Source organism: Xyrauchen texanus, chromosome 21, assembly GCF_025860055.1.
Source record: "Xyrauchen texanus isolate HMW12.3.18 chromosome 21, RBS_HiC_50CHRs, whole genome shotgun sequence".
NCBI lineage: Eukaryota > Metazoa > Chordata > Actinopteri > Cypriniformes > Catostomidae > Xyrauchen > Xyrauchen texanus.
In genome coordinates, this window is record NC_068296.1 from 29,561,360 (window position 1) to 29,586,260 (window position 24,901).

The 24,901-nt window shown below is 38.8% G+C and overlaps 1 protein-coding gene across 1 annotated transcript in view; it reads right to left on the reverse strand.

Moving 5' to 3' along the window:
- The window catches only part of LOC127661350 (transient receptor potential cation channel subfamily M member 7-like), a 47,453-nt gene that overhangs the window by 14,629 nt on the left and 7,923 nt on the right, over nt 1-24,901 (reverse strand). Inside the window, exons 2-25 of the mRNA XM_052151996.1 lie at nt 19,817-19,896; nt 19,660-19,698; nt 19,378-19,576; nt 18,711-18,924; nt 18,128-18,252; nt 17,842-18,013; nt 17,396-17,570; nt 15,346-15,469; nt 15,135-15,207; nt 14,386-14,486; nt 13,827-13,961; nt 13,696-13,749; nt 13,463-13,603; nt 13,248-13,364; nt 12,883-13,160; nt 12,481-12,709; nt 11,279-11,428; nt 10,883-11,026; nt 9,765-9,893; nt 8,974-9,225; nt 7,955-8,129; nt 1,728-1,854; nt 1,468-1,652; nt 1,251-1,383 (exon numbers count right to left, since the gene is read on the reverse strand). Coding sequence (XP_052007956.1) covers nt 1,251-1,383; nt 1,468-1,652; nt 1,728-1,854; nt 7,955-8,129; nt 8,974-9,225; nt 9,765-9,893; nt 10,883-11,026; nt 11,279-11,428; nt 12,481-12,709; nt 12,883-13,160; nt 13,248-13,364; nt 13,463-13,603; nt 13,696-13,749; nt 13,827-13,961; nt 14,386-14,486; nt 15,135-15,207; nt 15,346-15,469; nt 17,396-17,570; nt 17,842-18,013; nt 18,128-18,252; nt 18,711-18,924; nt 19,378-19,576; nt 19,660-19,698; nt 19,817-19,896 — 3,551 coding nt within the window. The remainder of the gene's footprint in view (nt 1-1,250; nt 1,384-1,467; nt 1,653-1,727; nt 1,855-7,954; nt 8,130-8,973; nt 9,226-9,764; nt 9,894-10,882; nt 11,027-11,278; nt 11,429-12,480; nt 12,710-12,882; nt 13,161-13,247; nt 13,365-13,462; nt 13,604-13,695; nt 13,750-13,826; nt 13,962-14,385; nt 14,487-15,134; nt 15,208-15,345; nt 15,470-17,395; nt 17,571-17,841; nt 18,014-18,127; nt 18,253-18,710; nt 18,925-19,377; nt 19,577-19,659; nt 19,699-19,816; nt 19,897-24,901) is intronic.

Genomic DNA, 24,901 nt, shown 5'->3' on the forward strand with positions numbered 1-24,901 from the left:
GGTTGGGTTAAGGGTAGGGTTAAGGTTTAGATTAAGGTTAGGTTAAGGGTTGGGTTAAAGTTTAGATTAAGGGTAAGGGTAGGATTAAAGTTTAGATTAAGGTTAGGTTAAGGGTTGGGTTAAAGTTTAGATTAAGGGTAAGGGTAGGGTTAAAGTTTAGATTAAGGTTAGGTTAAGGGTAAGGGTAGGGTTAAAGTTTAGATTAAGGTTAGGTTAAGGGTAAGGGTAGGGTTAAAGTTTAGATTAAGGTTAGGTTAAGGGTAAGGGTAGGGTTAAAGTTTAGATTAAGGTTAGGTTAAGGGTAAGGGTAGGGTTAAAGTTTAGATTAAGGTTAGGTTAAGGGTAAGGGTAGGGTTAAAGTTTAGATTAATGTTAGGTTAAGGGTAAGGGTAGGGTTAAAGTTTAGATTAAGGTTAGGTTAAGGGTTAAAGTTTAGATTAAGGTTAGGTTAAGGGTTAAAGTTTAGATTAAGGTTAGGTTAAGGGTTAGGTTAAAGTTTAGATTAAGGTTAGGTTAAGGGTTGGGTTAAAGTTTAGATTAAGGTTAGGTTAAGGGTAGGGTTAAGGTTTAGATTAAGGTTAGGTTAAGGGTAAGGGTAGGGTTAAAGTTTAGATTAAGGTTAGGTTAATGGTAGGGTTAAAGTTTAGATTAAGGTTAGGTTATATGTAAGGGTTGAGGTAGGGTTAGGGGTTTAGGGTTAAGGTTTACAGTGTAACTACAGCTGTAATTAAATGCAAGTACTTTAAATGGAAGTACAATGCAACAACACCTATATAATTATAAGTACATTGTATCAAATGCTTAAGTACATAGTAGCTAAATACATCTAATATAAATGTGTCCAAAAATGGTTCTTAACCCAAGTTGCAAATAATCACATTAAACAGAAATTAGTTTTAGCTTCAACTGTTCGCTAATCGTCTGATGCATATTGCAGACAAAGTCGGCCAAAATTGATGCTTAGTGGCAAGTAAATGAGAGAAGAACTATATACTGCCTTTTGAAATAACTATATATTTGTCTTTTGAAATAATCTGTGAAATTATCATAAATTATTACTTTGTAAACGACCATAAATTCTGATCTCACAGTCTGCAAAATTGTTCCGCTCATTTCGAACATGCTCACTGGTATATTTTTGAAGTATTATTTATTTGAGATATGTCAGTCAGATCATACATTCCTGTCAGGACTGCGTTTAGCTGTTTCTCATACATGTGTACATCGTGTTACATGTGGAGAATTCAGACCTGTCCGACGTGAGTCTGATCCTTTCTTCACTCCCAGAGTGAAACTGATCATCTTTCTCATGGAAGTATGTCTCCACACACTGCTCCTCAAAATCATGCAGCTTCTTCTGATCCTCCTCTGTCAGGAAGAGCTCTGCAGAAACATCAAAAAGAATAAAGCACTGATGGAGAGTAAATAAAAAGGTGAGTGACTGCACCAACAGTGGATGTGAATTACTTGGTCCATAGGTGCTGCTGTCCTTCTTCCTCTTCTTGCAGATGGACGACAGGAGAGAACCCACGTGACTAAGCAGAATCAGTGGGGGTGGGAGGACGGGCTTGTCGTGATATGCCATGATGAAATGGTAACGCTGGTATTTCCACACCAGGTTTGACATGGACTTAACCTGCAGGTACACGTTACTGCAGAAAAACATCATGTTTAGTTAACATGACAACCTTTTCAAAGACAACACAGTGGGCGGCAGGGTCACTCACTTGAAAAAGGCGATAAGCAGGTTGACCATGAGTATGTACTGAACAAACAGGTACACGGCCTGCAACAGTGGTGTCAACCATACGCCCGTCTTACACAGAGACTTTACTTCGCTGTTGTTTGCACACACTGCCGGAGAACACAATTACATAACGCATTAGTAACAGGGTTTGTAGAGTTTTTAAAGAGTGAAATTCAGATGACTGCTATACAGTGACAAGTAATGAGATGCATGTGGAATCTACATTTGCATTTATTTATTTGGCAGACACTTTTATCCAAAGTGACGTAATAATACATAGAAATTATACATCAGAAGCAATTCATCTTAAGGAGACAGTAGAACGAAAAGTGTTGCATTACAATGTTCCATAAGCATCAGTATAGTAGTCTCCAAATCTGCCCTCTAAACATGCACATCTGCAGCAGAAATAAATCGAGTGTGATGGGATTGTTTTATCCCACACTGGTGAAAGATGTGACTGCAGATATCAGACTGATTTGAAAAATAGTATGTTCTGACAGCTAAAATACTTAAGAGATAATTGTACAGCCAGGCTGGAGCACACATTCATCAAGGCCTTGTAACACTGCTTATCAAACAGGGTTTCTGCAAGTTTGAAATATTTAAGTCATGTTTTCCACTTGATGAGTTCATAGATTAATATTTATGATGAATATTATTCTTCCGTGTTAATCATATTAAAATTGGTAAAATGTACCAACATATCAATACACAGCTGATGAATAAACAACAATATTTACCTACAAAATATACAAAACGATTTAACGTAAAGCATCATAGATAGAAGTCCATTTCAAATGCAAACTGTACTATTATATTACTGTAATGTAATATAAAATGATTATTATTTAATGTTAAATTCACTGTAATGCAACAATAATATTTCTGTTGTCATTTCATTGCATTCACACAGCATTTGTCCTATTAAACCCAAAGCCATTTTTTTTTTTACGGTAAACTGAAAACATTTGTATTTCTTTTGTATTTTTTTTTTAAACATGTTCCTCATTTAGGCTACAATACCACATCCTATTCTGTGCCCCAGTGTCACGTTATAACAAGAATGCTTTGAATTATTTGGGAAAAAAAATAAAATAAATAAATAATAATAATAATAATTCACCACGCACAACAAACTCACAACACTACTAAGAGAGATGGAGTTTGTTTGGGCCATTCGCAAGCCACCGAGACAGTTGAAAACACAGAATAAGTACATCTATTTAATTAAATTGCAGTCTTGTGGGGGTTTTTATTAACTGTGGCTCAGGTGGTAGAGCGGGTTGGCCACTAATCGCAGGGTGGTTTGATTCCCGACCCACATGACTCCACATGCCGAAGTGTTCTTGGGCAAGACACTGAACCCCAAGTTGCTCCCAATTGTAGGCTAGCGCCTTGCATGGCAGCTCCGCCGTCATTTGTGTGTGAATGTGTGTGTGAATGGGTGAATGAGATGCAGTTTAAAGCACTTTGATATGGTTAAAAAAAAAAAAAAAAAAAACACTATATAAGTGCAAACCATTTACCATTTAATATACAATGACGTTCTGCCCTACTTTTAAGTATTTGTGCGATATTACATATTGATAAATGATCCCAAAGTAAATTCAAGTTTTAACAAAATATTTGGCTTAGTGCAGATAAGTGCAACGTCTAGTCATCTTTTTTTTTTTTTGGCACATTAGATATTTGAATTCCTTTTTGTTGATAGAGATATCTCTCCGCATAGAGATATTTTATTTCTCCCCTTCTTGCCAGTTGTCATTGGAACGGCACTCCGGCATGTTGATGGGAGCAGAAGACGCAGGTATAATTTCTTTGGTGACAATCTACCCCAGTGGAGATGTGCAGTAGCCTACTCCGTGTGCGACATCACAGCAAGAGAGAAATATGCGGAGTGGCGCACGGGACACATACAAACAAAGACTGTATAATACAGGGGTGTCAAACATAAGACCTGCGGGCCAAGGATTCATCTCCAGCTCACGGGATGATTTGTGGAAAAAATAAGTAATGTTTGAAAACATTCACATTGAATTAGCCTGTAACTTGGGTAAGATGTTTTCATACTATTATTTTATTAGCAAAAGCAGAACAGATAAACATTTAAATTTGTGGTGTTGCATGTAGCTATGTTATAGCTTGCATGATCAGTGGAATTTCTTTTAATTTTGCGGGACTTTCATTGCTCACAGTCATGCGATTCAGTGAACACCCCACATGTCTAGTTCCATGTCCACACATTCCCACTGTGAAGTTTCTCTCACAGAAATAATGACAACATGGACAGGTCCAAGGATCAATATTAGATGTAATAACTGTTGCATTGTTTCCATCCCATTGAACAATTATTACTTTTTTTCTCTCCCCAATTTGGAATGCCCAATTCCCAATGTGCTCCAAGTCCTCGTGGTGGCGAAGTGACTTGCCTCAATCCGGGTGGTGGAGGAAGTATCTCAGTTGCCTAAGCAATCCACATATCTTATCACGTGGCTTGTTGAGCGCGTTACCGCAGAGACGTAGCACGTGTGGATGCTTCACGCTATTCTCCGTGGCATCCACGCACAACTCACCACACACCCCACCGAGAGCAAAAACCACATTATAGTGACCATGAGGAGGTTAACCCATGTGACTCTACCCTCCCTAGCAACCGGGTCAATTGGTTGCTTTGGAAGCCTGTCTGGAGTCACTCAGCATGCATTGGATTTGTACTCACGACTCCAGATGTGATAATCATCATCTTTACGTGCTGAGCAACCCAGGCACCCCATTGAACCATTATTCATTTTAAGCAGGTTTCAGTTTCTTCCCGTTTATGTTTGGTTTTAGTTTATTGAGGCTAAAGCTCAAAACCTTAGCAAATGACATGCAGCGACATTAATAAATGGTCATTCGTGTCATTGTAAATCACTACTGCTTCAGAAGTAGTGTTTTATATATCTTTACAAATAACCAAAAGGAGCTGGTTAAAAAATTTAATAATAATTATCGGTGAATTGGGCATTCACAGCTACTGTGGCAGGTGGGCAATATCTTTTTTTTATCATTTTACCAGTGTTAGCTACGAAAAGAGCATCTTTCCATTTTCCTGCTCCAATTTTCCTTTGCTCCACCACTGAACTACCAGCATCACTCAAGAAATTATATTTTACCCAAGTTATGAGATTGCGGTCTGAATTCAATGTGGTGGCATAAAAAAAGCGTGCACTGTGAAATAACAGCAAAACTGTGCGTCTTTCTATAAATGACTCTTATGAGTACTTTTAAAACAGTGATTCTCCAGCTCACGAGTTCTCGTTTTGAATCAGTTTGAATCAAAGTCATTGATGTGTTACATGGGAATGGTCCGAAATATCAAAAAGCATTTCTTAACTTTTGATCACCAGTCTCAACTCATCAGACCCAAATTTAGGGAAGATCTGAAAGGGATAGTCCACCCAATTATCTCATCATTTACTTACCCTCATGCCATCCCAGATGTGTATGACTTTCTTCTGCTGAAAACAAATGAAGATTTTTAGAAGAATACTTCAGCTCTGTAGGTCCTTTTAATGCAAATGAACGGTGTTCAAAAACTCAAAAGCACATCAAGGCAACATAAATGTAATTAATTTGACTCCAGTGGTTAAATCTGTATCTTCAGAAGCGATTTGAGGGGTGTGGGTGAAAAACAGATCAATACTTAAGTCCTTTGTAACTATAAATCTCCACTTTCACATTTGGGTTCAAACCCGAAGGGCTGAAACCCTATTGTATTTGTAAGGGTTATTAGGGGGCCAAGCAGCGAAGCCTGCCCTAAAAGTGTCTGGGCGTCAGAGACCGCAACTCGTAGAGACACCAAACTTGGCAGGATAGTCCAAAATCTCACTCACTACTCTAATTTTTCCTCTGATTCCTTGATTCAATCACAATTAAATGAATATTCTGATTTCATTTCCATCTATATTTTTTTTCCACCATTTTCTTTTTTTTTTAAACCTAGTTTTTCTAACTCCTAGACCGTTAGTCTGATCAGCATCAAATTTGGTATACATCATCTAGAAACCCTTCTGCCAAAGTTATTGAAAGTGTTCAAAGCAGGTGAAATGTCACACCAAAATAACGGTCCACAGCATCCACAGTATCTTTTCTGTCAAATGTGATTATTTTGGTCATCTCGCCATAAATCGAACTTAATCGAAGATGGTTGAGAATGTGGGCAACACTTCAAATATCTTGAGTCATCTTCGTGAAAACAACCCACTACTTTATAGCAAATGCAAGGCAAGATAGCTTTTAGCTCAATGCATGATGTGGGGACTTCGAAATGGGGGAAAATGTCATGGTTTGTCTGTCTAACTTGCTAATAGCTTGTCAATAATGTAAACTAAAGCTTTCAGTGACCTACTCTTGTAAAAACACTACACGTCATCTCTGCAGACTCCAACCACCCATTGCACACGATAACACCTTATGTAGTTTAGTCACCCAACCAACATATTTTGTTCATTTAAAATCCAGCAGTCCTCGACTTGGTTGTAAATGTGTTCCATTAGGAGAAACACTATAGAGTCCTATACAAGACCACTGTATTTATGGGCTCATTGTAATTACCATCACTGTCTTATTAAGACTAATTTGTATTTATGTAAATTGTGCATGGGGTCATTGCATATACTCGAATGCAACACAGAAGATAGGCTGTGTGTGTGTGTGTGTGTGTGTGTGTGTGTGTGTGTGTGTGTGTGAAAAATAAATAAAGGACATTGGTACTTTAATTCACCAAAGTGGCATTCAGCTGATCACAAAGTATAGTCAGGACATTACTGATGTAAAAAACAGCACCATCACTATTTGAAAAAAGTAATTTTTGATCAAATCTAGACAGGCCCCATTTCCAGCAGCCATCACTCCAACACATTATCCTTGAGTAAAGAGAACAGTAAAGAGAAGACTCAGTGGTTCAGACCTTATGGGAAGAATTGCAAAGAAAAAGCCACTTTTGAAACAGAAAAACAAAAAGAAAAGGTTAAAGTGGGCAAAGAAACAGACATTGGAGAACTGATAATTGGAAAAGAGTGTTATGGATCTTAACCCCATTGAGCTTTTGTGAATCATCTAGACTGTAAGGTGTGTGAGAAGTGCCCGACAAGACGTTACAAGTGTTACAGGAAGTGTGGGGTGAAATTATAAAAAAATAAGTTAGAACTTTCGATTCATCGTCACAATGGTACGCCAAAACGTTCCAAGTGGCCTTGGCCAGATTTATTTAAATGGTTATAACTCTTTAACAGAATGAGATACAACATTTTGACATTTATGTAGGATCAATCTGAGGACATAGGAAAACAAATTCACACCTCTGCCTCTAGGTGGCACTATAACAAGTCATGAAAGTAAAAAATACCATATGTCTGTGCTACCTAACATGATGGTTCTGAAAAATGAAGGCACTTTAGCATTATTTTAGGTGCTAATATACTGTTTAATTAATCCTTAAGGACCTTAATATCTTGAGCCCTATTAATTGTGCTTGCAGCTATATTTCTTTCTTGTTTGGCAATTCACATTCTTTGTGCATATCGCCACCTACTGGGCAGGAATGAGAATTTATATTCTTAAATATTGATATTTTTCTCACCCACATTTATCAGAACTCTTCAGAAGACTTATATTAAACCACTGGAGACATATGGATTACTTTTATGCTGCCTTTATGTACTTTCTGGAGAGTTAAACTTTGAACACCATTAACTTGCATTGTATGGACCTACAGAGCTGAAATATTCTTCTAAAAATCTTAATTTGTATTCAGCAGAAGAAAGTCATACACATCTGGGACGGCATGAGGGTGAGTAAATGATGATTGAATAAAACATTTTTAGGTGACCTATTCCTTTAAGAAAGATTTAAAACTAGTTTGGAGAAGTTCAAGTTTTTAACAAATTTTAAAATGGTGAAAAATCTTGGATGTACTGATCTCAGCATAACCCAAGGGATCTGAAGAACTGGAATAAAATTGTAATATGTTAAGAAAATAAGAATAATAAAATTTCTAGGCCACATGGTTCAAGTTATAAGCAGAAATTTAAATCAAACTTTGAACTGTTGGTGGCGCTAGAGGGTTTGGGAGACCAATCCCAGAACAATTAGTGTGCCAAATTTCACAAGCCAAAATAACAGTAAGAACGATTAGGTGAACAGTGAGATATGTGCTGGTACCGTCAATCTCATATGCGTAGACTTCACCATACATCATCCAGTATGGCTGGAACACCACATCTTTGGCCAAAGTCCATGAGGGATCCTCGTCAGGGTACAAAATGGCTTTACGAGGAACTCCAAAACTCAGCAACACCACTGCCATAATTACCACAATATAAAACATGTTAGCCACCTACGGAAAGAGAAAACACACAAAAAGTTAACATTGCATTCACATTGGAACTAATAGAAATCGTGAAGTTATGCATATAACTACTGTTCTCATTCAGTTGATTCACTCGGTTCAAGACACAGTCTATGGAATATTGCACTCTCACGTATACACACACACACACACACACACATAAGACACCTCTATTTATTTCTAAAAAAAGCATTTTACGAATGGCAACGCAGGGATATAAATACCGTCGCCTTCATCATTCTCGTAGTTTCTGTGACTGTGGGTCACATGAGATCTGTCAGAGGTGCAAGCAAGCGGCGCATCGCAACACAACAAAACTACATTGCTCCCTTTATTATCAATGAATCTGCTCTATACTTGTTTTTTTATTATAATGAAACCATTTTTAAAAATAATTATTGGAGCCCAATTCCCAATGTGCTCTTAAATCTTCATGGTGGCCTAGTACTGGCCTCAATCCGGGTGGCGGAGGACGAATCTCAGTTGCCTGTCTGAGACCATCAATCCATTCATCTTATCACGTGGCTTGTTGAGCATGTTACCATGGAGACATAGCGTGTGCGGAGGCTTCACAATATTCTCTGCAGCATCCACGCACAACTCACCACGTGCCCCACCAAGAGCGAGAACCACATTATGGTAACCACGAGGAGGCTACCCCATGTGACTCTACCCTCCCTAGCAAACAGGCCAATTTGGTTGCTTAGGAGAAATGTCACTCAGCACGACCAGGATTCGAACTCACGACTCCAGGTGTGGTAGTCAGTGTCTTTACTTGCTGAGCTACCCAGGCCCCCCTAATGGGCTGTATTTTAATGATTATCAAACTCACCATTTTTCCGATCATCATGACATACGGTCCCGCCTGCTGATTGACGGCCAGAATATCCAGCAGCCGCACGTACCAGAAGATGATGTTCAAGCAGTACACAATCCGACCCGTGTCAAACACGTTCTCCGTGCCGAAGCGCAGACCGAAGCCCACGAAGAACATGATGATGGCCAGGAAGTCAGAGATGTTGAAATAATCACTGAACCAGACTTTAACCTTCTGACTGATCTTACCACCTTCAGACATGAACATCTACAGAGGAAACATGCAAATATCAGATTGAACTAACATGAAACATTTTATTTACCATAAACAATGTGCGTGAATTAATGTACCATTCACACTGGATATAATAATCTGCATGTTCTTTTTATGGGTGTGTAATATATAATACATACGTAGTTACAAAAAAAACAAGTTCTCAAAAAGACTTTGGACCACAGTAAATGTCACGTTTGTTCTCTAAATGTGGGTTTGTAATGATTTCAGAACTCTGACTTTAACTGCAAGTCAATCATCACGGGCAAGGTTTTAACATTTCACTAATATTTGTTGGATTGTAACAAATGTCACTCATTGGACTGTCAAATAATTAAACATTTCTGATATTTCTAAAAAAGAACTTCTGAACATGTGCAAACAAACACACATACACACGCACGCACGCACGCACACACGCACACACGCGCACACACACGCACACACACACGCACACACGCACACACACGCACACACGCACACACACGCACACACGCACACACACGCACACACACGCACGCACACACACGTACCTCTCGTATCTTCTCCACTGCTAGTGTAAAGATGTAGAGAATGACTATCCATTCCTGAGGAGATGGTAGCATCTCCATTCTCACCAACACCACAAATGAATACAGCATCAGGAACACTATATAAAACAGCTACAACACACACAAACAAACATACGCACTTAAACATCTCACAAAATGACAATTCTTAAGCATATTTATAGTATCCACACTTCTCATAATGGCTCATAACTAAGGTGACACAGTAGTTATATAATGAATAATGTACAGTAAGTTGGTCATTATTGCAAATTAAACCCCAGCTAAGCTAAGGGGTCTTGTATCATGCTGAATGGGTTTATTTCATTATAATAATGACCTGCTGATGGTACATTATCCTGCTTATTACATGGCTACTGGGCAAATAAATAAATAGACATAAATATTGATTTAAATGTAAATGATTTTATAATATGAGAATACATGAAAGTTGAACAGCTCTGTATGAATTAACTTGCCTGAGATAATGGTGAATTATACAGTTTAAATGTCATTATTATATATTATACAAATATTTTTACCAAAGAATAATGCCACTGACCAAATCACAATCAAGTATTACAAAGAAATGTGTAATAATCAGGGGTCCAACAATCAATTATGTTAAACGCACACACTCAAATATAGAACATACATGATGTTTATTGCCCATGTCGTACTTTTGCTTTTTCAAAACTCTTTAATAATTTATCAACACATTCGCCTAAACATATCTAAACTTACTTGAGAAGCAATAGATGAGTAATCAACTCGTGCTACACACTCACACATACACATCACATTAACACACAGACACACACATAGGGTTGAGTCAGGTCTGGTTGAAATGTCACTAGTGAACTTTCTGTAGAGTTCTGTGATGTTTATCCACGTGTGTGTGTGATGTGACTCTCACAGGTGTAACGCAGTGAGTTTATGCAGAGAAGTGTCTCTGATATTATCACCATGGGACCACCAATGCAGAACACTTAAAGGGTTTGGAAATCAACCTAAGGCCACACACACACACACACACACACACACACACACACACACACACACACACACACACACACACAGCGTGAGAAAGAAGCAATACATACCGTGTTAAACCAGAACTTGACGATGGGTGCATGGTAAAAAGCGTAGAACTTGCGAGTGATGGGTAATCGACGAGACCGTACATGGACCTCTGATTCACTTTTTATTTCTATGTTCTCATTCATACGGACTTCCTTAAACACATCCTAACACACACACAAACACACATGATGGTAAATTCAGTGTATTTCTGTAAATATGTAGAAATTCTATTGTGAAAGGACACTTCATGCTGGCTGAACAACAGAAATGTTTTTAAAGATTTACTGTTTTCTAAGTAACAAATGCTAGTTACTAAATAATTGATCCCAGAGTACTGGCTCAGGTCAATAAAGGCACGTTAGAGCATTTAAACCATGTTAAATATTATATCGGTGTCATTTGTTTTTTGTGTTCACCATCTGTATGTCATCAGGGCTCTGGAGATTGTGTTCACTGTCCTCCATGCTCTGATGGGCATCTTGTGACTGGGGAATATGGGACATCTCCGCTTTGGTCTTGTACTCCAACAGAAGGATTGCCGGGGGAACAAGGATACTCAAAATCACCTTGTAAAACACACATGTACACAAAAACAAATAAATGCATTTACAATAGCTTATATCAATACCAATATCTAGAGCAGCGCTTCTCAACATGCAGCCCGCGTTATGATTACATCATAAAAAATATATTTATTAATAGCCTAAACGTGTATGAATTATGAGGTGTCCACTTTCAGGATAATTTACAGTAGTTCTCTGAATCACAGCACAGTTAGGGAGAGAAATAAACTAGCCAATATATAGATGATATCATTTAATGATAGCAAATTACGAATCCACAAAATTGAGAAAATTAAATACAATTTTACACAAATATTTAAAAACAGAAAATGTAAATTTTCCATTGCATTTTTCTGTGAGTAGATTTTGGAAACTGAAACAAAGGATAGTTAAAAGGTGCTATATGTAAGATTGACAAGTATTTGAAATGGGTCCTACAGTCCAAATATGGTAGAGTTGGTTGCCCCGCCCCAGATTCGAAGCTCATATGAGTTGCCAGAATGTTGACACGCAAATTAGCCTACTCCGCATCTGTTTTAAAGGATTTTTGGGCTTTAAGCGGTCTCCATCTTCCAAAGGCATCTCTAATTTTTATCCTTGTTTTACTACGCCTCTGGTCAAGGTGGATTTAGACGGATGGTGAGGCTTTATAGGTCGGGTGGAATCAGATATCTCTGATCCAGTTCATTTGCTGGCTTCCATGGCTGCAGCACGCAGTGTTGTTTGCCTGCAAACTTGTTAAAATCTGGCAACTTGGCAGAGTTGAAAAACTATTGTCGAGTGGGCGGGATCACAAAGGTCAAAACATAAACAGAAAGTCCGGCCCGGAATGGAAACTTCAAAGTAGAATATACAGGCTGTCGCATTGTTATTGGAGAGCCTAGTATTTCAACTTAGCATGTTTCTTAATTCTCTAATGACATATGGTCTTTTTATGATTTAGTACAGTAAAAATATTTCATATAGCACCTTTATCATTAATAGGCCAAGATTGATCTATCACTATTTAGAATCTAAAATTAGGCAGAACTCCACAACTAATGCATTGGCTGTACCTTATACCAGGAGTTTTTCCGCATGTTTAGTCGTCCCATCCACATGTCGAACAAGAGCATCTGCGTACAGGTGTGAGCCACGAAGGGGCGAAGCCGCGATGACACAGCCAGTTTCAGACAGGTGGAGTTGCTCCAGTTCTTCAGTTCGTATGTCAGCAGCTTCATGGCCATCGTTTCATCCTGCCTGAACGACTGTTCCAACAAATCCACAGCCAATGTGCCGAACTCACTAACACAAAACATACAAGCATATTTTTAATACCAATTCATCAAACTGACTTCTTCACAATCACTGTAAAGACACTGTTCTACCCCCATCTCAAAAATTGTATATATGATTTAGGGCTCCAAGCTCGGAGTCTCGGCTTCAGGGCTCGCTAGGAGTCTTTGATTCAGACCTACTTGGAATACTCTTTCAGCTCCTCTGAGGTATCGTCCACCACGTCGCTCTTCTTGGACTCGTAGCACATCGAGCGCAGAAGCTTGCAGGCCACCAGTGCTTTGGCCATGGACTCCTCTCCATGCTGCCAGAAGAACAAAGACATCTTCTGCCGCTTCATCAGCACGGCCCACACCAGCAGCTCGTTAAAAGGATATGGGAAACGACGTGTCTCTGGGTCATCGATGTCAACTACTTCCTCTTTACTTTTCTTCTTCTGCAGCTCAGCAGCCGAATCCAACTGAAGAAGAGGAGCGAGAACTGGAAGATTAAAGGAGCAGGTAAACAGAAATGTTAGAGATGTTCAAACACAGTGATGATGTTTTACCTTAGGTTTGTATGGCTGTGCAGTCTTAATGAAGTGATTGTGTCTCGTTTTCTCTTTCTTGTCAGCTTGAATGCTGAAGGACTCGTGAGAGCTACTGGCCGTGTGTCGCCCTGACCGCTATCAGACAGACACCATTAGATCTTTAATTCTGGCTCAGAACACATGCGTTAATTAAAAAAGGGAACCAAAAAGCATTTCTTAGAAACTTTCATTACCCGACTGTTTCCGTGGAGATTGTTGTAGATTATCCGGAAGCGTTTTCGTGTGTAGTTGCACCTGTATGTTCCACCCATGAGATACTCAATAACCAACCCAACATCAATTAGTGTGATTTTATAGTTGGGTGGGAGGTTACCCTATAAATAATAAGCAGAAAATTAAAGCAAAAAAAAAAAACATTTTGAAAAATTATAATACATTTAACATTTGTCAGTCTGAGCAGGATTACCTGTTTTACATCTCTCACCAGGTGATAAAGAGTTGGATTTGTTGGCGTTTGTTTCTGTAAGAGGATAAGAGTTTAGACATTCAGACTTTACTATTCAATTATAGTCAGTTCAAGTGTGTGTGTGTGTGTACCGTGTTGTAAAGCTCCTCCAGTCTTGTAATTGTGAGGAATCGATGCATACTGACGCCGTTCTCTATAAGCAGTTTAACAAACTCCACGCGGTCCATCACCAACGCATCCAACATCGCCTGCTCGAGAGAACCAACCTACACACGTTCATATTGAGATTAATTTAACAAATACTGCAACAGTATGGCTGCTGCTAATATGTCAATACTAAAAGAACAAAAAGACAAAGAAATAATAGCTCTCATGTTGAACCAAGTGTGCCAAAACTACAAACTAGCAAGCAATGTCTTTCATGTGCAAATGAATGCATGTAAAGCCCTATATACAATGGTAACACCATGGTACTTTGATAAATACATTGATACTGAATGATCACCATATTTATGTACCAGGATACATTTTGACAGTATCCCGAAATTATTTTGACAGGTCATTAGTCATAGATGTGCTTGTTCATTTTTTTTTTTACTACAAACACTAAATTATTTCTCTCATTGTTCGACAGAGGTGACAAAGTTTCTGACAATGTTTACTTGCACACAAACACACACGGTCACGAACCAGCAACTGCTGTCCATAAACAAACACGTGATCTTTAGCGATGTCCACTCTGTCCCACGCCAGCGTCAGGACCAGTTGATCAAAAGCTGATGCGTTAGTGCCTGTGAACCCACACACACACACAGAGATGCTTATATCACAGGAGGGTGCGTTTATTGATGCATGTTTGTCCCGAGGGAAGAGACGGTCTCAAAACAACAGCTCATTATATATTCACTGCAGCACTTCAGAACATGACAACATGACAATGAGAATAAATAACAGTTTTGCCATCACAAGAATAAGATCAACATGGTTTATTTAGACTTTGAGTTTAGACTTTAGACATAGTCATACTGACATGGAAAAGGTAAATGTTTGAGCATCCAAACGTGTTTAATCTACTGACAGACCCACAGCAGGATTCAACCTGTTTAAGTGTATGTGTTGTTTTACTGTAGTTTGGGGACAAATTTGTGCTCAAAAGTGAGCCAAATCTGAAAAAAAAAACTCCTTTAGGAGACAATCAGGAATGTCCTCACAGGTAAAAATACAGTAAACAATGTGTTAATGTTTTCTTTTAGAGGTAGGGTTAGGATTTGGTTTAGTCTGTAGTCATTATAATTAGCTTTATATGAACAATACAAGTCTGGTATGTCTTTATTTAGATTGTTAAGTAAACGTGTGTGCTAAACAGACGAGAAAACCTCCAATATAGGTTTAAAAAAAAAAAACCACACAATTACTCACACACACAATTACACACTGACCTTTGAGAAGAGCTTTTAGAATTGCCACATCGATGTCCTGATGATCCTCGGAGCCCACAGGAAACACAGTTATCTGTCACACACACACCAATAGGTGATTAGTTCATGCCTTTCACATCTAAAACACTGATGTGATCTAAAGACCTGCCATGTGTCAATGAGACATTATTAATTAGTGTGTGTTGATTGATGCTTTCATCTGTTCATTTACCAGTTCTTTGCTCTTCATGCACTCCATCAGTGTTTGAAAGAGATGCAGCGCATCGCTTTGACTGAAGTTAAAGGTTTTCTTAATTGTAGCGATGATGTCGGCCTCAACACCATCAGGCAATGCACTGCACACACACAAATGAACACTTATTCTATAAAACAGATGCTTTTCCATTTTGAAACTGTGATTTTTTTTTATTTACTCCATTTATGTAAGATTTCTAACTGATTTCTAACTTTCTGTAGGTATAGAAGCATTTTATTTATATTTCTTGAGTACCACAGTCATCCTACATCAACTCCTACCCCCAAACATTAACGTACAAAAATTAACCATGGTTTTACTACATAAACCACAGTATTACCGTGGTATTTTTTGGTAAAATCAACATAACGCAAAATGACACATGGTTACAATATTAACACCACATTACTGTAGTAACACCATTGTTAATTCCATTAAAACTATGTCTTCCACAAAAAAACATTACTGCAGTATTACTATAGTAAAACCATGGTCAATTTTACCCGGATCAAAGCTTTCTCAAACTCCCCGACCTTCACCGTGACCAAATCACTGAGGGAAATCAATATTTATATTCATTTTTATTTATTTTATTATAAATTGTATTACAGGGAATACTAAGAGTGGAAACAGGGAAAAAAAGTTGGGAAAACGTGGGACCAAAAGGGGGAATAAAACCCATCAGACTATTGGAGTGCAAATAGTGTGGCAGATGCTTTCTATACCTAGTGCAAATCGTCACTCAGAGGATGGAAGGATGGATGGACGGACGGACACTACTGTGCAAAAGGCACATAAGATGCTTCACAAAAGCATTTGTCTTAAGATGGTTATTTATATCTGCTACTTTAGTGTGTCAATAGGAAATATACATTTTATACTCCCAAACATATAGAATATGCTAATAGAATAGAAGAACAGGGAGCCCTGCAACAGATGGCATGGCCCCCAGAAAGGCTCCCACTGAATATTGAGTCAGTCTGAGATTACAAGAAGAGACAAAAGCAATTGAGACAGCCGAAATAGATAGAAGAACTGTGGGAAATTCTCCAAGAAGCTTGGAACATCCTATCTGCCAACAACCAAGAAAAACTGTATCCAGGTGTACATAGGAGAATTGGTGCCGTTTTGAAGGCAAAGGTGTTCACGTCAAATATTGATTTAGCTTTTTTCTGTTTACTGGACTTTGTATGACGTTAACTGATATATGAAAATTATTTATGGCATTATTTTTGAAGACATCCTCACTATGCAACATTTTTGTGCCTAAAACCTTTGCACAGTACTCTATTCATACATATATATATATATACACACACACACACACACACACACACACACACACACACACACACACACACACACACACACACACACACACACACACACACACACACACACACACACACACACAGGGAATTTGGAGGCCATGGCAACACTTTGAACTCTTCATCATGTTCCTCAAACCATTCCCGAACAATGTGTGCAGTGTGGCATCAGGGAATAGCATTGCCATGAAGGGGTGTACCTGGTCTACAACTATGTTTAGGAAGGTGGCGTGTGTCAAACTGACGTCTACATAAATGCGTCCACATAAATGGTTGGACCCAGAGTTTCCCAGCAAAACATTTGACATATGGCCTTGTTAGGAGATGATCAACGTTATTCGCTTCAGCTCTGAGTGGTCATAATGTTTTGGCTCATCGGTGTATATAAAGAATATAACCACTAAAGCTTTCCCTTATATTTGTTATTAGTCAAAATTTGCATATTTGCAAGGTAAAACAGGAAACAGGGTGATGTGGTAAAGTCAAAATCATGTTGTTCATGTCACAAAAGACATTTGAAAAGAATTCAGTGGATTTTAGTTCATGTGTTCAGAAAGTAAGTTGACATCCATTATTTACATACAGGTGGCAAATGCAACGGTACAACGGTTGCATACAAGATTCTTGCAAAGTAGAATGAACCACACACAGACTCAAACACACATTTATGTTGTGTTTTATATGCATTTGTTTCATACCCGTCTGGCTCTGTCTGTTTGTGGACGTAAGCCAGTATGTCTGCAGCACGACCAGTCCCCTCACACACCACCACGGGCACAGGCGGTCTCTCCTGCAGATACTCCAATACTGTCAGGATCACATTTGGACCACCTTCAAAAATCAGCGCCACCACAGGAACACCCTGACCAATACCTGCGCACGCATGCGCACACACACACACAAACACACAAACACTTTGTTTATTTTGTAGACAAATATAAATTGTGCCTACATAGGAATTACTTTACAAGACAATCATTTTAAAGAAAAGAAAACAACTATTGTTCAAAAATTTGGAAAATAATCATAATAGAGTAGGTGTGCCCAAACTTTTCACTGGTGCATAATAACAGTGATTGCAAGATAATAACTGTCGTTTAAGTCAAACTGTTTGGGATTGAAAAGTGTGTGTGTGTGTACTTACGTGCGTGAATTCTCTGCATGTTAATGTGTTTCTCCAGCTCTCTTCGGAGTTTGACTTCTGCTCCATATTTCCCAACCGTTCCATCATCCACCAGTATAAAATGTGAGTGGAAGTTATTTAGCACATTTAGTTTACTAAGGGGATTTAACAGAGTCTGATACGGCGCTACAACCTACACACACGCACACAGGAAGACAGCATGTGAGGGGTATTCACTTGTATAAAGAAAAAGTGTTCATAAATGGGTCAAATGTCTGTTTGACAATGTGGCATGAATAAATCTCACGTCTCTTCCGATTAGGTCATTCCTGTTTTCGATCACTCCCCAGGGTGCGATTCCCAGTGTGCAGATTTTCCGCGCCGATCGTGACAGGTGCTCTTTCAGTGCGTCTCCTACATGTTTGGCCACACCTGAAACCGGTGGAAAACACCCACAGTCAGCAGTTTATGGACGCCTGTGATGTGCTCGAGTGGGTCACAACCTCACGACAGTAACGTGTGTATAGCGGCATGTGTGTGGGTTTATGTGTAAACACTAATAAAGTGCATTGGCCTGATCTTTACACTCAAATGACTGTCATTATAGTGCTCGAGTTAATCCTGTAACTGCAGCTCTAAACACACACACACACACACACACACACACACACTCACTCACACAGAGTTTAGCTGAGTGTGCCGTCTGTGCAGTAGGTAACATGTCTGTATGTCACCATCTGTGGCCATGATGTCCTAGTAAAATGTGTGTTTGAGTTACTCCATTGAATTTATGATTAGCTTTATATAAAACAATAGAAATCTACATGTTACTTATCTAAATGAGGACATGTCTGTGTGTGCGCGTATTTGTTTGTTTATGCGTGTGTGACCTGTATTCACTCCTCCGGTCAGTATCCAGGCCCCTGTGGTAACAGCAGCTTTGATGAGTCCTTTGCCCATTACATGTTTGATTCGTGGATGAAGGTCAAAGTTTTGAATTCCTCCATGAACGCTGATGACGATCTTTGGCAGCTCCATCTGCCATTCCTTCAACATGAGTCGAAGAATCGCTTCTGGACGAGAGTCATACGACAGGCGTACATACTGCAGGGACGAGACCATGGCATTATATACAGTACATTAGATCAAAATCTGATGGGTGATCAGTTTTGATAGATTCCAGTGCTTCAAGACTCAATTTTGAATGAATAATTATTAAAACTAATTATTAAAAAACATTAATCATAAAATTATAATTTTTAAAATTGGTTGAAAAGTGATTTACTTGCATTGTAGAGAGTTACACATAGAGAAAACAATATAGAGATCTTTCAAATGAAGATTGCGATGAATTGGAAAATCTATATTTTTACCCAATCCAATACAGACTATAGATCTGTGAAATTCTAAAAGCCCCAAGGCAAGGCTTGGTGATGTACAGTATCAAAAACTGTCCCATATACTACTGTACTTAAAAAAATGAAAATAGGCAATGATAACTGTGCAGTATAAATGTACAATACTGCTCCATTTTATTGTGTCTGTGTGTGTTTGAACCTTGGCTCTGTATGAATGGGATCCACCCTGGAAGTTGATTACTCCATACGCATCAGTGGGACTTTCCTCTGTATGTTTCTCCACAGACCACTGCTCCAGTTCTGAAAGCTCCCCCTCTGCTAATCGCACGTCTGAGTATTTCATTGCCAGTGTGGCCGTGAAGCCGACGTGCTGCCGAACCAAACGGCCGCAGCAGCATCTACACAAACACACAAAAGAGTTCTCATCACAACAACTCTTAACTGAACGCCGCTGTCCATGTTTATTGTATGTGACACTCACCGCACGAGCTGCTGGCAGATTTGGCATCCTGGGAGGCATCTGCAAAATAACAAGTTATTTAAGAGTGCAGGACTCAGTACACAGCTGAATCAAACAAAGAGTGAATGTACAGGTCACATTTCACCCCAAATGAAAGAAAGGGATTTGAGTTTGGTACCTGTGGGGGTCCTTTGACACGGGCAGTATATAGACACATTCCCTCCTGGTGAAAGTGTTCTCTATCCAGGACTTCTGGGACTGCAGCGGGAAAACAACAGGGAAACACCGTCAGAAGTGCTTGACATTTTTGTTAGTTAAGCAATATCAGGAAAACATTCAGAAAAAAGTAAACAAATGAACCACTTAAATTATTATTAAATGGTGCACTCAGAACATGCATGCATTTATTTTCACCTACAACAGTCTATTGTTAAGACCACTGAAGAGTCAAACTAGATTCGCTGAATGTTTAAGTGAGTGAACAGCAGTTGGCTGCACACAGTTGAGGGTCCTCATGGGTTAAAATAAGCCAAAGTGCTCAACATTCCTGTGAGAAAGTGATGACTGAACAAATTATCACACACAAAACCTGCTAAAAATCTAAAAGCATAAAAACTTGAGTTCTTCAGTGAATTGAAAGAGCAGATCAGATCAGAGGTGATGTCAGTGCAGAAAGAATTAAACCAATGCTCTTGGATATTTTAGCTTACTTGTTAGTAAATGCCTCAATCAAAACTAACAGCTTTTAAAACTTTGTCAGGAATCTCACAAACTTTGTCAAATCCAGTGACTAGTGCCAGAGACTACTTGGCCCCGAGACTGAGCAATTGTATCAAAATTAATGGGAGAAATTGGAAACGCCCAAAATGGCGGATGTAGAAAAGGATTTCCCGCCTTACAGGCAAAACAGCTAATCGGCTGTCAGTCAATTTGAGAATATGCATGCACATTAGCTGGGCCAGCCTTAAAAACAACATATTTTAGGGTGATCTGTTATAAGGCAGCAGAATTTATGATCACACTGTTGTCAGATTTTACTGCTGATTTGAAATATATGATTGTAATCTTGACCAACAGTTTTGGAGATTTCAATCTTTCCCCATACAAGTAGATATGAGCTGTATTTTTATGCCACTTGTATATATAGAAAATAGCTGATGGCCACAGTGTGGAGTGGACTGACTTGCCTTCAAAGTTACTTTGCTAGTGCTCATTGTAGCTGTCTGGGAATTTATAATTCTACGGTTCACACCAGCATTGGTTGTGTAGAGATGGTAATCCTCATTCTAAAAGACTTTTGAAAGATTCACATTTGCTGCTTAGGTTGGTTAGCTGCAGAACTCCAAATAAACACACTTGAACTCCAAATAAACACACTTGAAAGGTGCAACCAAACCAGGGTTACCATCTAGGAATGAGCCTAAAAACAACATGAAGTCATCCAATCAGAACAGTGCTAGAGATTTTGAGGAAGTTCCTGCCAGTTGTGTGTGAAATATACACAAGAAGGTCAGTGAGGAATCTGTGGGTGTGCCATCCAAGACCTGAATCATATCTAAGACAACGTTTGTTCCTGTGACACTTGGTTACCCAGTCTCCATCATCATAGTTTGAGATGTATATTGTATATTACAAGTTCAGACTATATACCAGGATTATGGCTGCCCAACCTGTCAAACCCTCTTACCTATGACGATTCAACCACCTCACAGGATCAACTTAATTAACAACATTAAAAGACATTGTCGCAGTTCTTTGAGTGTCACTGCTCCGTTCAACTTCATCAGGTTTTCAAATTAAATCAAGCTCAAATATCTCCAGCAAGAGACCGTTCGCGGATTTAAAGGCAAGGAATTTTTTTTATCAAATTTCCCAGAGTTCTCTTTTGTTTTCAGCCCACTCACAGCAACCGTTCTGCAGTCAAACACTCAATAGCTGCACAGCCCGAACAATCTCCAACTCACCAGAGAAGATTAGACATATAGATACACTGAAAGTTTGATCAATTTAGATTCAGATTTAGTTAGTCTACCTCATACTCCTCATCTTCATCCTTTTGTCGCAGCAATGAGTACAGAAACATCACCAGACGCCACTGTGAGAGACTAGTTTAAACTAGTATTTAACTGTATTTTCTCAGCACAGTTAATCAGCAAGGGACCATGTATGTGTGTGGAGGGGGGGGGGGGGTGATGAATGTTTTTGAGGGTGAACGAGAATATTACAAAGCGAGACGGAGGGGGTGCTCATATATACAAGGCAGTAACCAGGCAGTCTGGCACATACAGAATCTCTCTACTGATTGGCTGATGTAAGGTCATGCGACTCCAAGAACGCCGCACATATTATTGTATTAAAACACATGCTGCTTTCCAGTTCACGCACTATCCTCCGGAAACAGTATGTGAGATTGTGTAATATGGTAAAGGTTTTTCGATGAACAGTTTGTGACTGTTCCATGTTTTATTTCTAATTTATGATTACAATTGTAATAAGTATATATATATATAATTATTTATTTTATCCCATTTCTCCCCAATATGGAATGCCCAATAACCACCACTTAGTAGGTCCTTGAGGTGGTGCGGTTACTCACCTCAATCAGGGTGGTGGAGGACAAGTCTCAGAGAATGTCAATTCACGCATCTAATCACGTGGTGCATGTCACCGCAGAGACTCACAGAATGTGGAGACTCATACTACTCTCTGCGATCCACACACACACACACGCACACATGCACACACGCCCCATTGAGGGCGAGAACCACTAAATCGCGACCACAAGGAGGTTACCCCCATGACTCTACCCTCCCTAGCAACCGGGCAAATTTGGTTGCTTAAGAGACCTGACTGGAGTCACTCAGCACACCCTGGATTCGAACTCGCGACTCCAGGAGTGGTAGTCAGCGTCAATACTTGCTGAGTTACCCTTTTTCTTTTTTTACCCACCCCCCCATCGGCAGTGCAGGATGTGAATAGGTAACGTTCTCGTTCTCTGTGCGCACAGCACAATATTATTCTCATGCCGAAAACAGAGCAACAAATACTAAAGCGAATGAGGTAAGTTATCGTTCCATTTAATTTACACATTACTCAGACTTCCTTAAAGTCTATGATTTTAAATGCTTTCAAGTGCTTTTGACTCAAATACACAGAGTTGTATTTGGCTGTATTTTGTTTTTGATGTCAAGGAAGATTGCTCGGATGAGGGACAGGGAAATGGATGCACGTCTGACAGCTGTGTGCAGGGCTGTTATGTGATGAGCATTGCTGCTATGTCACCCATGATTAAAGGGAAGGAAAATACTTAGTTTGACCAGTTTTCAAGTTAACAACTGGTAATGGCATGATTCAAATGAACCTCAGATAGCTTACTGCAGCCGCTGTTTTCATAGATCACATACACATATCTTTATTTTTAAGGGTGATGCCTGCTGCATAATTGCAGTGGATGAGATGAAAAACAGGGTCTAGCAGTGCTCCAAATTTCTAAATATATATAGTAGTTTGTTTGAACTGGATTGCAAAACTTCTAAATGTTAATATTGTATGTTTGATTTTAGAAACACTCTTGCTGAATGTGTAAACTACAGAAATATTGATATTAATCAAATATGGCATTGTGTAAATTGCTCACAATCCTTAAGACTACGTTAAAAATTTATATCTGCCGAATGCTGAAAAATGTTTGAGTGAACATTGGTGGTGACTTGGTGGAACTTGAATGCTCTGATTTGATCGAAGGTGGTGCTTGGCTTAATAAGTTTGAGAAGCACTGGTCTATAAGAGTGCTGCAAATTACCTCAGACATCTCAGCTCAGGAGGTGCTTGGAGTTCATTTCAGTTTCATTCCACAGAGCAGTTCATAGTGAACGCAACTCTGCATGGTAATTTTATATATAGCCTATACATCTGTGAATAAATCATAAAATACTACAAAAACACATTCACCTCGAACCACGATTTATATTTCAGTGATTATTTTCATTATTATAATTATTATGTTTTACATTTATAATTGTTTTTAGATATTCATTTATATTAGTAATTGTCCACCTGTTGTCATAGACAGATATTGGAAAGGTGGTTATAGATGTTTGTTTTTTTCTTTTTGTTTTTAATTTCGTTTGAAGTGCGATTTGGTTTAAGTTTTTCAATTTAAAAAAATAAATAAATATAATTTTCAATGCAAAATCACTAAAGCAATAATATTCACCAATCTAGTGTTGTCACGGTACCAACATTTCAGTAGTACCAATAGGTACCAATACTACTGAAATTTCACGGTACTCGATACCATATTCAGTACCAAAGTAAAACACAAAAACAGGTTACTAAACAGCACTCTTTTAATAACAAAGTCTACAAAACATTAGCAACAGAACTAAGAACAAAAATATGCCATTGAGCCAATACAATACGGAACCAATACAGCTGAAATATTGGGCGGGCACTGATGCGTTCGATTCCATCTGGTGCCACTAGTGGTGAAAAAATTACACACTGTTCCGTTAAATAATAATGAATTGTAAGGTAATTTAGCCTCATTACATTCAAATGCGAACAGTGATAGGTCTCTGGAATCAAGACAAAACTTTATGTCCCAGTACTGGCATACTTAATTACTACAAACTCAAAAGCATGGAGCATGAACAATAAAGCAATAAGCATGCAAAAACAGCTAAACTACTAGGTTGTCGGACACTGTACATGACTTAATCACACTATAGGTATGGTGACTCCATAACACTATAGATGTACTTGCACTGGGAATGACACTTCACACTTAAACTGTCCCTGCTACATACGATGAAAGAGAAACTTCATGTATCCGCATATCTACAATCTCAGATCTCAAAGATCAGATGAATTTTCCAGATAACTCTATGAAGCTCAACACACTCAAACACAGTCATAAAGAAAAGATAATATGTCAACAGCATCCCCTAACTTTATCAGATCATCAGCAGATAATAGATACACGGGCCCTGAAATCAAAGCATAGAGTTTGTCCTAAGGACATACAGAGAGTCTTCACAAAACCAACTTCCTGAGTTTTCATACAATACATTAAATCCATACTCTACTCCTGTAGTCAAATACAATGCAATGATCCCACATGTTAGTCTAATGTTGTGACCAGAGGGCATGAGGGGTCACCACAGGGGTCAACACAGAACCACTGGAGGTCAGTGAGAGTAATGCTGTGCTCATGACCACCTGACACATTCGATCTGATCTCAGAATCCCAAAGATGGTAAGT